This window comes from Portunus trituberculatus, chromosome 27 (assembly GCF_017591435.1).
Source record: "Portunus trituberculatus isolate SZX2019 chromosome 27, ASM1759143v1, whole genome shotgun sequence".
NCBI classification, from domain to species: domain Eukaryota; kingdom Metazoa; phylum Arthropoda; class Malacostraca; order Decapoda; family Portunidae; genus Portunus; species Portunus trituberculatus.
The window spans coordinates 1,842,364-1,855,101 of record NC_059281.1 but is presented as its reverse complement, the minus strand read 5'-3'; the positions used below and the strand labels follow the sequence as shown (position 1 = coordinate 1,855,101).

The following is a 12,738-nucleotide window of genomic DNA, read 5'->3' as shown; positions in this document are numbered from 1 at the left end:
TGTTATGTTATGTTATGACATTGTGATCGGAGAAGCCCAATGGAGAAGACAGGGTATCAGCATAAGTAGAGAAAATGAAGGTATGGAAAAGATCAAGGATGTTGAACATATCTCCAAGACAGTGAGGAATATGAGTAGGGTGTTGCAAAAGGAATGAGACAAAATGTGCTCCACTTTGGAAGTTAACTAGTCAAAAATTTCTTTTAGTTAGAAGTGTTAAATGTAGGGTATAGAGCATAGATGAATTTAGTTAAGAGAATGACTCTCAAGTCGTTGTGAGATAGTGGAATACTCGAAAAAATTCAAGAACGTGGACACTACAACAAATTAAGTTATTGTGCACATAGACGCAATATTCAGATTTGAAAGTAAAAATAAAAATGGAGAAAGTAGGAGGGAACAACAAAGGGGCTACTGTTAGTTGCCTCAGACACCTGCCTGAGTCTCACTGAAGTAAAGAAGATTAGGCTTAGGAAAGGAACGGTGGTGGTCTACAGACTTAAAATCACATCCAAGTCCTGATATGTTACCGACATAAATAAAGAAATAGTTGAGGTTAGTGTCAAGATATTTTGATTCATGGTTGATACTGGTTAAACATTCCGACCTTGATACATTTATAGTCATCCTCCCAAAAAGGAACTCCGAGACTTGTGTAGGATTCGCTATTTATTCAAATTTTGAACTGCGAGTGAAGAATGGGTATGTTGCTAAGATGCATATGCTGTAATTTTGTGTGAGGGTAGAAAGTTGTCTTTAGAGGGTTGTATCTGCCCCTTGTGTTTTGAGATACATTGACATCACGGTTAACTTTAATGATGAGTTCTCAGCATCCCCTGAACTAATGATTCACTGGGAGTAATTATCGTTTCAACAGGTATCTACTTTTTCTGTGGGTTGCTGATGTGTACAGTACAAATAAGAAATATATAAATTAGAACCCCTAAGCAATGCGTGGCCTTCTGGCTCATTTCACCATCAATTTCACCTTGGAATACTAGTAAAGCACTGATTTTTACTATACTTACCTCTCACTACTATTAACAGCACCACTACCGATATTATCACCCTCACAGTTCATAATCACCATCTTAATCATTGCTATTTCATTTCCTCCATCCTGCCTTTCATCCATCCAACACTTTTTTTTCTCTTCCTTCTTTCTAATCCCCCCCAAAAAAAAGAGAAAAGTATTACTTTGAAGAAACACAGACGACGATGATAACGATGATGGCGATGAAGAGAACCACGAAGGCTCCGCCGAACATGTAGCTCCTTCGCATGTTGAGTGTGAGGAGGACGACGGCAAGCACAAGGTAGATGGAATGGGTTCGGATGAGAGGAAGAGGCGGATAAAGGCAAGAAGAATAAAGAGGATGAGGATGAGGTGAACGAGTATTGAAGGACAAAGAAGAGAAAAGAGTGAACGAGAGTTAAGATAGGTATTAAGACGAGAACATAGGGGGAAAGGATAAGAACGGGAAAGAGGACAAGATTGAAATAAAGGGCTAAGAAAGAATGAACGAAAATAGACGGGACAAACAAAGGAAAAGGAAGAGGAATAGGAAAACAACAACAACAAAGAAGCTGGGTTTGGAGAGAACAAGGTTAAGGGAAAAGTTAAAATACAAGAGAATAGGGCTTAGAGATGACTTAGATAAATCAGTGTAAAGAACAATGGTTAGAAGAAGGAGTGAGATGTTATCAGGAGCAAAGCGACCGAAGTGTAGGAATCTGGACCTGTGGAGAAAAAAGAGATTCGGATTAGCCTGATGTGTATGTGTAACAGTAGAGCCACAACTGAGATAAAAGATAGTGGTGAGGTGATAAAGGATCTATTTGTTTTCATGTGTAAGGAGTGAAAGGAGTGCAACTTTGAAATAAAGGTGGTGAATGTTTAATATTGTGCAATAATAAAATAAGAAATTGTGTGGGATGAATGAAGAATGATGAACCGAATTTTTTTCTCAGCAAGAGAGGCTCATATTCTAGCCTAGAGCAACAAACAGATGGGGATAAGAGGACCACTGTAGGCGACAGTTCCTGTTAATTCCTTCAGTACCGTGACGCGTTCTTATATTCATTTTTCTTACTATTTAATGATTTTATGCAGCTTCTGAAACTTATGTGGAGAATGAAATAGTGAAGAGTCCGGACATTAATCTTCTGACCCCCATTGACCTTTGCTAATATAAATAAAATCGTTTAATCATCCCCAAACTCTTGACAAAAATACGTTCCCGTATTAAAGGGATTAAAATAAAGTTCAGAAAAAGCAAATCCGAAGTTATAAAGAAAAATGTGTTTAAACCCTCTTTTAAAACTTTATGTGGGGAAATACAGATATATGCTGAGGATTCCATAGTTTACTAGTGAAAGGGATGCAAGATTAACAATAATTGATGATGATGATGATTATGAAGATGAGGGAAAAAAATAATATAAGATTAAGTATAACTCATATTGAAAGGAAATTTTTCAGCTCGATTATATATATATATATATATATATATATATATATATATATATATATATATATATATATATATATATATATATATATTAGAGATGTATCGGATGTCGAATTTCAGACATCCGCAGATGCGGATGTATATGCGGATGTCGTTTTGTGGATGCAAATTTGGATGCAGATATCAGTCTCTGCAAAAATGCGGATGCAATTGCGGATGCGGATATCAAAATATGACATCCTCGCGGATGCGGATGCGGATGTTTTTACGTCAAACGCTCTGACCAAGAGGACAAAAAAATGAGCCTGCTTCAGTGTCAGACCATGCAGACAACAGAAGTAACAAATAAAAACAAGGTGGGAGAACCAAATACTGCCAAATGAGTTCGAATGGTGTCCTAATAGTTGATACTTCTCTCTTTGAAAGTATTCAATTCATCCATTTAATTCATCCATTACTAACATATCTGCTGTGCATTTATCCAGTTTCTTTGCCTTAGGGTTAGAAGCATCCCATAATTTTGCACTCTGAAAATACTCAGCAACATTCCTTTGCTTAGCATGTCTTTGCTTTTTGCAAAGGTGTTTTTACTAAATCTATTTTTCTTACAACTTCTTTCTCTCTTTTGTCATTAACTCTTTAAACTGTTCTTTAAGCACTGATTTTAAGTGGTTTTTAAAGATGTAGTTCCACGTCCCTTTGGTGAATAATCTTTCTTGCACAACAGACACTGTGCTTGGTCACTTGACTTACTCATGAAAGATTTCCACACTTCACTGCTATGTGACGCCATTTTTCAGCTGCTATAGTAGTCAGCACACAGAACAGTAAGGCTTTGTAAACCTGATTATGATATCCTTTTAAACACAAACACTGGGAAACTGTGTATCAGCGAGGAGCAAGCAAGGAAGGAGTACTTCTTACTTGGAAGGCAAACACTTACCAAACTGCCCCCAGCTGATGACCCGCCGGTGTACTATGTAGAACTTACGTTCAGAATGCCAGTTTACAACTTATGGATCAGTATCATAAATTTTCGAGATGCTTAGCAAATATGAAAAGAAAATTACTGTATTATAATGCTTCATTGAATTAAATTCTATTAAGAAATACATCGAAAAGCCCTCTATAATAGTAAAAATAATAATAATAAAACTATAGCTTATTACACTTCCTCTGTGAAAATCTTTTCATTGGCAACTCACTGTATCAGGGGAAACAGGCGACGACCGGAAAACTCATGCGATAAGAAGAGTTCAGCGCTGTCGGTTCATATTTTTGAACATTATTATTTGTATAATTATGGAAACATTCGCAAGGGTGATAAGCCTCCTCTCCATCTCCCTCTTCACCCCTCTCACACACACACACACACACACACACACACAGTGACTCACTCATCTGTCGTTACTAAGTTTCTAACATTCCACCATTCACAGTTTCTTAATTATTTACTATGTATTTGTACTTCATAATAGTCACTATGTAAAATTCGCTCCCTCCTCCTGTTCTTCCCCTAAATTCTGGACACATTACGTTGTGTAAGTTTGAAAGGAAATGAATACGTGATATTATTTGTTTCAGTTTTACTAGATAATTAATTTCCTAAACACACATCAATAAATTTACTTCATATTTCTAAGCTCTGTCTGAACTCTAAGTCTGTAAGCACTAGGCAGTACTCTGCAAGTCTGTGACTGTCTATATATTTCTGTATAATCTATAGGTTGTGCAATGCATAAAACACATCCGTATCCACACATCCTCTGTAGAGTGCGGATGCGGATATGTATTTAAACACAAATGTGTATGTGGAGGCGGACGCGGATATTCAGATTATCACAAGTACGGATGCGGATGCGGATGCGGATGTTAAAAAATATGAGGATGTTCCGCGGATGTGGATGCGGATATCCGATACATACATTTAGGGGGTAGTCACAGCCTACCCTCTAAAGACAGCTCTCCTTCTTCACGCAAAACTACATGCACTTACCACACATACACCCTTCACTCAAAATCAAAATGTAAAAGAAAAATGGGACCCAAAATAAACAACGCCTCGGAGTCCCACTCCGGGGAGGGGACCAAAAATGTCCCCAGGTCGGACACCTCTCCTGTTGAAGACCACAAATGCCTTGACACCTCCCTCAACTTTTTCTACATTAACTTCTGCAACATTCGCGGTCTTAGATCTAATTTTCAATCTGTGGAACACCACCTCACCTCTACTAAACCTCATCTTCTTTTCCTCACGAAACACAGCTGTCTGAGGCAACTGACAGTAGCCCCTTCTCTGTTCCCTCCTACTTTCACTATTCTCATTTTCATTCCAAAGCTGGATGTTGCGTCTATGTACGCAACGACTTAACTTGCTCTCGTGCCCACGCTCTTGAGTCTTCCGAATTTTCCACCATCTGGCTACGACTTAACAGTCACTCTCAAACTAAATTCATCTGTGCTGTTTATCTCTCCCCTAACTCTTCTGACTATAGTAATTTCTTCGACTACTTAACTTCTAAAGTGGAGCACATTCTGTCCCTCTACCCTTTCGCTGAGATTTCCATTCTTGGAGATTTCAATGTTCACCACCAGCTTTGGCTTTCCTCTCCCTTCACTGACCACCCTGGTGAACTAGCCTTCAACTTTGCTATCCTCCATGAACTAGAGCAACTGCTGCAACACCCTACTCGTATTCCTGACCGTCTTGGAGACACGCCCAACATTCTTGATCTCTTCCTCACCTCTAACCCTTCTGCTTATGCTGTCACCCTTTCATCTCCGTTGGGCTCCTCCGATCACAATTTAATTTCTGTATCTTGTCCTATTTTTCCAATCCCTCCACAGGATCCCCCAAAGCGAAGGTGCCTCTGGCGTTTTGCCTCTGCCAGTTGGGGGGACCTGAGGAGGTATTATGCTGATTTTCCCTGGAATGATTATTGCTTCCGTGCCAGAGACCCATCTCTTTGTGCTAAACGCATAACAGAGGTGTTAGTATCTGGCATGGAGGCGTACATTCCTCATTCTTTTTCTCAACCTAAACCTTCTAAACCTTGGTTTAACTCAGCCTGTTCTCGTGCTATACATGATAGAGAGGTTGCCCACAAAAGGTACTTGAGCCTTCCATCTCCTGAATCTCATGCACTTTATATCTCTGTCCGGAATCATGCCAAGTCTGTTCTTCAACTTGCCAAACACTCTTTCATAAATAGGAAATGTCAAAATCTTTCAAACTCAAACTCTCCTCGTGACTTCTGGCATCTAGCCAAAAACATCTCAAATAACTTCACTTCTTCATCTTTCCCTCCTTTATTTCATCCTGATAGCACCACTGCCATCTCTTCTGTCTCTAAGGCTGAACTCTTTTCTCAAACCTTTGCTCACAACTCCACCTTGGACGATTCTGGGCTTGTCCCTCCCCTCTCCTCCTCCCTCTGACTATTTCATGTCTACAATCAAAATTCTTCGTAATGATGTTTTCCATGCCCTTGCTGGCCTAAACCCTCGGAAGGCTTATTGACCTGATGGGGTCCCTCCTATTGTTCTCAAAAACTGTGCTTCTGTGCTTGCACCTTGCCGGACCAAACTCTTCCAACTTTGTCTATCGACTTGTACCTTTCCTTCCTGCTGGAAGTTCGCCTACATTCAGCCTGTTCCTAAAAAGGGTGACCGTTCTAACCCCTCTAACTACCGTCCTATAGCTTTAATATCCTGCTTGTCTAAAGTTTTTGAATCTATCCTGAATAGGAAGATTCTCAAACATCTGTCACTTCACAATCTTCTGTCTGATCGCCAGTATGGCTTCCGTCAAGGTCGCTCTACTGGTGATCTTCTGGCTTTCCTTACTGAGTCTTGGTCATCCTCTTTTAGAGATTTCAGTGAAACTTTTGCTGTTGCGTTAGACATATCAAAAGCTTTTGATAGAGTCTGGCATAAAGCTTTGATTTCAAAACTGCCCTCTTACGGCTTCTATCCTTCTCTCTGCAACTTTATCTCATGATTCCTTTCCGACCGCTCTATTGCTGCTGTGGTAGACGGCTACTGTTCTTCTCCTAAACCTATTAATAGTGGTGTTCCTCAGGGTTCTGTCCTGTCACCCACTCTCTTTCTATTATTCATTAATGACCTTCTTAACCAAACATCTTGCCCTATCCACTCCTACGCTGATGATACCACCCTACATCTTTCCACGTTCTTTCAGAGACGTCCAACCCTTCAGGAAATTAACAGATCACGCGGGGACGCCACGGAACGCCTGACTTCCGATCTTTCTAAAATTTCCGATTGGGGCAGAGAAAATCTAGTAGTTTTTTAATGCCTCAAAAACTCAATTCCTCCATCTATCAACTCGACACAACCTTCCAGACAACTATCCCCCTCTTCTTCAATGACACTCAACTGTCTCCCTCTTCCACAATGAATATCCTCGGTCTGTCCTTTGCTCGTAATCTTAACTGGAAACTTCACATCTCATCTCTTGCTAAAACAGTTTCTATGAAATTAGGTGTTAGTTTTTCTCTCCCCTCCAACTGCTTACTCTGTATAAGGGCCTTATCCGTCCTTGTATGGAGTACTCTTCGCATGTTTGGGGGGGGTTCCAGTCACACAGCTTTGCTTGATAGGGTGGAATCGAAAGCTCTTCGTCTCATCAACTCCCCTCCTCTGACTAACTGTCTTCAGTCACATTTAAACTGCAAGTTCCCTAAAAGATTAAAAAAGGATTTAGCCAGAGGACAGGGACAAATGTATTGAAACCTCCATCTTAAAAGAAGTAAAGTCGTAGAAAGATGGAAATACAGAAGCAGGCAGGGAGTTCCAGAGTTTACCAGAGAAAGGTATGAACACAGATAACAGTAGATCTGCCAGGCCCGTACTTATAAACACTAAGATGACGTCCTAACGGTAAGAAGTCGTCCTAAATCACAAAAATGGCGGAATTCGAGTCTTAAATCCTTAAGACGGCATCCTAAGCCTAAAGATGCATCTTACTGCTAAAACACCTCCCGAGGTGTTTTAGCAGTAAGACGCTTCATCCTAAAAGTAAACATGGCCGCTCGAGAGGGGACCGCACCGCCACCACCTGCGACAGAGACGGTCGTTTCGTGAGAGGAAGGACGTCCTGAATGACCTTGAGCTGGTGAAGAGGTATTGGCAGGATCCTGCTGGTATCATTTTCGTGACAAATTTGGTGCGGGAAAGGCTGAAGAGACCAATTGCAAGGAACAAGGTCTCTCTCCCCGAGATGTAAGTTATCTTCACTGCGGTACCTCGCTATAGGAAAGATTGGTGCCATTGATGGGACGCACGTGACGATTGTGGCTCCTAGAGTTTGTCAACAGGAAGAGATACCACAGCATCAACGTGCAGTTTGTGTTTGATGCTTGATACCACATTATTGATGTGGTTGCAAAGTGGCCGGGATTGGTTCACGATGCAAGAATACTTGCTCAAAGTGGACTCTGCACGGTATTTGACAACGGCATCGGCCCAGCTGGGTGTCACTTACTGGGAGATAGTGGCTATCCCAGCAAGAAGTGGCTACTGACTCCATACCTCAGACCACAGCCGGGAGCACAGTCTTCTTATAACAGGTAAGTTACTGAGTAGTAAAATTTAGATAAAGAGTTATCTAATTAATTATCCCACATCACACTAACTACAAAACTAATTATCTACTTCCTATAGTTACACTTTTCATATAAACTAATATAAAGTGCTAAATTAATTAATTAGGTAATTTGGAAGTATTATTGCAGTTTCACACAATCTTGACCCTCCCCCCCTACCTTACTGGATTCCTCCATAAGATGAAGTAACCTAACCTAACATTTTGTAACCTCCTCATTGGGTTAGCATCATCCGCCATTAAGGTAGAGTAACTTAACATTTTGAAACTTGACCAGAACAACCGATAAGGTAAAGTAATTTAACATTGTGTACGCTTTGCCCCCTTTGGATCCCCCTTAAAGGGCTATGATTATGTAAGGTGTGTTGGTTGAATCACCAATACAACAAGAAAATTTCCAAATATTTAAGAGTTTCTTCTTTTTATTCTAAGTTTTCATGTGAATATATTAACCTAACCAATGTTATACTAGAGATTTTTTTTTATATGTTTCATAATGTTTAAGCTGCCATGTCACAAATCATTATCAAACAATGAATCAACTTAACCTTATACATGACATAACCTAAATGTTTGCAGAAATTAAATTAATGCATCATACCACTTTCAAGTACTGCATTGTAAGATTGAAATCTATATTAATTTCAGGGCCCATAAGAAAACCTGCAGCATTGTTGAGAGAGGCATCGGGCAGCTGAAGCCACATTTTCACATGCTACACAGTGAGATCTGAGTTGGTCCTCCACCCAAGGTCTGCCAAATTGTAGAGGTTTGTGCATTGCTGCACAACATCTGCAAAGCAAGAAACATCATTCTTCCTGAGGAAGAAGAACATCTTGCTGCAACCGAGGATGGAGGCAATGAGGAGCGACCCCCAGCACAGAAAGTTCAAAGTCGCCATGAAGGAATCCTTTACAGGGATGAATTTGTTGTGCTTCACTTAAAGTAAGTAACACAACCCATAATGCTGATTATAGTAGCATTCTTCAGTTTTTTCTCCTCTGTCACTTTGTTATTTATATTCATATGTCTTGTTTTGTTGTCTGTGCACTGTTATGTTGGTGATTTCATCTTCCTTGTCTCACTCTCTGCCAGTCACCCACTATTACAAAGATAGAGTTCTTCACAGTTACCACAGTATTACTGTTCAGCCTTACAATATTTAAATGGGTTATGAAGAATGTGTATCTCAGCAACATCTAAAAAAATAATTAACACACTTTCACAACTAACTTAAATGATTCTTTCTTAATTATTTTTTCACTTATTTTTTTGAGTGTGGCATTGACTACATTATCAATTGTTCTGTAGTTATCTATCTATCTATCTATCTATCTATCTATCTATCTATCTATCTATCTATCTATCTATCTATCTATCTATCTATCTATCTATCTATCTATCTATATATATATATATATATATATATATATATATATATATATATATATATATATATATATATATATATATATATATATATATAATGTGATACAACATCAAGCAGTAAATCAATGTCTTTCTTTTACAGCATTGATGAGTGATGAGACACCAGTGTCATGACTGCTGAGATTGGTGTTAATCTCATGTAAGTAGTTTTTTTTTTTTTTTTTTTTTTCTCTCCCATACCTGAAGTAAGTAGATTGTAGGTTGAGCATATAGAAACTGCAGTTAATTTTGTGTTAACACTAATATTTGGTTGATTGGTTACAAACAAAAACAAATAGTACATTATTTATATCTTTATTACTATTTTTTTATTTGTTTGTTTCTGGTACTCTAGTTTTTGTGTGTAGTACATGTACTTAGCCTGTTCTGCTTCTTGCTTCCTTTCCTGAGCCGTTATAGATTCTTCAAGGAGTGCAAGCTCAAGCTTCCTTTTCTTCTGCAGGTGGATGATCTCCTCCTCATCCACATAGACCAGTGATGTACCAGGCAAGTCTGGCCCCTGTTGGTGCCACATCACTGGTGCTGGAAGTGGTGTGGCAGGTGCCTCCTCCTCAACACCCACTGCCTCGGTCACCACTTCTCTCTGTTGGGCTGCCTCTGCCACTTCCCCAGCATCATCTGCTGCCTGAACACTGCTGGCATCATTAGTTCTAACTTCAGAAACTAAGCTGATAATGTTTTTGGTTTTATTGCTAAGGACAAAAGTAACAGAAACCAGTAAATCTAGCTAAGGGTACAATGTGTTTGACTTAAATCCTATTCTGTTTGAAGGAAGCCCATGTCTAAGAAACTGTAAATCCCTAAGACTTGTTATCATTAACACATTCACCCACTACAACACCATACTTATGAATGGGGAGAAGGGATAGGAATTAAGTTAACTTTATTAGTTTTTTTTTCTTTTCTTATTACTGTTTTATCTGTTTGGTTAAAGAATAAAAAATAAATAAATAAATGAAATTTTCTCAACACTAGATAACAAATTTACCATTGTGTATAACAAAGTTGTAAACTAACTGGGAACATGAGTATTTTGGATTGCAGACATTTGAGACAACATTATGGCCTAATATTGCTATATCTACAAGTGGCTTATCCTTTGTTAAGGAAGGTGCATTCAATGATGCTTGCCTTATTGGTACACCCATGAATAGAGACATTCTTGGGGTCCAAAATCTCAAAGATTAACTCATCGAGCTGGGAGAGAGGAGGGTTGGCAGGAGGTCCACCACCTGGAAAGTATAATATAATCTTATTGCTAATGAATTGCAAATACAAATAAATAATTTATAAAGAACGTGTTTTCACATAACATATGTAACTCAGATGTGTGGTTGGAGTAATATTATTTGTCAGAGGTAGACATTGCATCATAATTAGTGTGTGCAATAAATGCATCCACTTCACAAAAAAAAAAAAAAAAAAATGCAGGAAATGGCTGGCACTTTAATATATTAATCACTAGTACAAAACTTTCAATGTTGTTGCTTCCAAACTTAAAACAGGAACAGTTTACTGAAATTTATTCCTTAAAGTGGTTAGGTTCCATGATCTAAATCTCAAGTGACCTTAACAGTAGACCTGCTGAAACTTAGTATTTACTCAAATACTAGTAAGCTTCCTTGCAAAAAATAAATAACCATAAATAAATACTTTTCTTTAAGTGAAATTGCCTTACCTATTCAGTGCTTAAAAGGAATAATAAGATAAATCATATCTTTTGTTAGGGTAAAACTGAAATTTCTATCAAGCTCAAAAATATGAAAATCTTGCTGCAACTCACACACAAATATAACAAAAATTAGCTCCCAAATTAATAACTCTTACCTGTGGCAGTCATGGCTTCTCTCTGCTTGCGAGTGTTCCGTCTTGCCTCAGATTTTATAATATGCCAATGTTTCTGGCACTCCTCAGTGCGGAGAATGTCTGACACGGCAGACACCTCCGCACTATTGCTCCTCAAGCAGCATTTCTGGCTTCCTTAGAGCAGCCAGCTGTGGAGAAGTCGCTCCGGAGTATTTTGCGAGAATTTTGTATAGGTGGGCCAGATGAAGGCGTCCAGTTCGTCTTCCTGTTCCTCTTCTTGTCTTGAGTCTCTTGAGTAGCCATGGTGTGCAGTCGAAGTTGGCGCCAAATGATTGTTGTTTTGACAAGATGACAACAGTGGTGGTAAATTTATACCTTCAATTATCAAGGTTAAAATGAAGAGGTGATTGTTGAAAACTAACTAGATAAATATGTTTTTTATTTGAAATATAATAATTACGTATTTTTACCCGTTTCTTGCGAAATTTCTCAAAAAACATTACATAACGTCTGCTCATGTTAGCGGTTAGCGATGTAAGCGCCTAAAAACGGTTACTTAACAAAGCATCCTGCTAGGAAAGATTTTTAGCGCTTAAGTCTCGTAGGTTAAGTACTTTTCCTAACTAAGACGGCATCTTTGTGGAGTTTTATAAGTACGGCCCCTGGATTTGACACGAAAATCGCCGCGTTGCAGTAACGTACCCAAAGCCGGAGAACGGACCTTAAATTTCAAACCTCGAAATCTCAGCTCCTAGCCAACATGAATCTATGAAAATCACTGTGAAACAAGCTAACTGTGTTTAATTCAATGCCTGACAGCGATATCTAAATCCATACAACCGTGTCATTGTACCGCTCAGTTATATGAGTCAAACACGAGAACTTATATAGTACCAGGTGAATGTTTGAATACAACTTTAAGCTTACAGCTGTATTTCAAACACAAAATGCAAATTTGTATCATTTATAAATTACTTAACATGATTTTGGCTGTCCACTTGCTCATCTCTTCTTCACACCTGTGAGTTTACGCCTCTTGTCATCACTCTGTGACCGTGTGTTACCTCCTGTGGTGACACCAGGTTTGCGCTTGGCGTGAACATCACTGTTGGTGTCTTACTATCCCACCCCTTATATATGTCACAGATGTTGCACTAGCGTACTCTATATAAATTCATTAACAAAAATGCAACTTTTTTTTTTTTTTTTTTTTTTTAGGAAGACTATTTACAAATGCGCGTAGGCGGGCTTTTTTTTTTTTTTTTTTTTTACATAATTAACGCGAAGAAATATATCGCAGTAGTCACTATCAGTCACTTCCCAGCTACAGCCTCTCACTCTGCCATTTTGTGTGACCTCTCATTATATTTCACTGTAGTGTTTCAC

At 38.8% G+C, this 12,738-nt stretch overlaps 1 protein-coding gene and 2 long non-coding RNA genes across 3 annotated transcripts in view; 1 reads left to right on the top strand and 2 right to left on the bottom strand.

Moving 5' to 3' along the window:
• The window catches only part of LOC123509917 (maltase A1-like), a 105,673-nt gene extending 102,291 nt beyond the window's left edge, over window positions 1-3,382 (bottom strand). Inside the window, exons 1-2 of the mRNA XM_045264539.1 lie at window positions 3,225-3,382; window positions 1,198-1,740 (exon numbers count right to left, since the gene is read on the bottom strand). Of these exons, the coding sequence (XP_045120474.1) occupies window positions 1,198-1,283 (86 nt within the window). The 5' untranslated portion in view covers window positions 1,284-1,740; window positions 3,225-3,382. The remainder of the gene's footprint in view (window positions 1-1,197; window positions 1,741-3,224) is intronic.
• Window positions 3,383-8,844: 5,462 nt separating this feature from the next.
• LOC123509827 lies at window positions 8,845-10,282 on the top strand. Its single transcript, XR_006676293.1, has 3 exons — window positions 8,845-9,042; window positions 9,629-9,685; window positions 9,989-10,282. It is a non-coding gene; the product is annotated as an uncharacterized LOC123509827 (long non-coding RNA).
• LOC123509830 lies at window positions 10,222-11,499 on the bottom strand. Its single transcript, XR_006676296.1, has 2 exons — window positions 11,374-11,499; window positions 10,222-10,778 (listed from the first exon to the last, which is right to left on the bottom strand). It is a non-coding gene; the product is annotated as an uncharacterized LOC123509830 (long non-coding RNA).
• Between the last annotated feature and the right edge of the window lie 1,239 nt (window positions 11,500-12,738).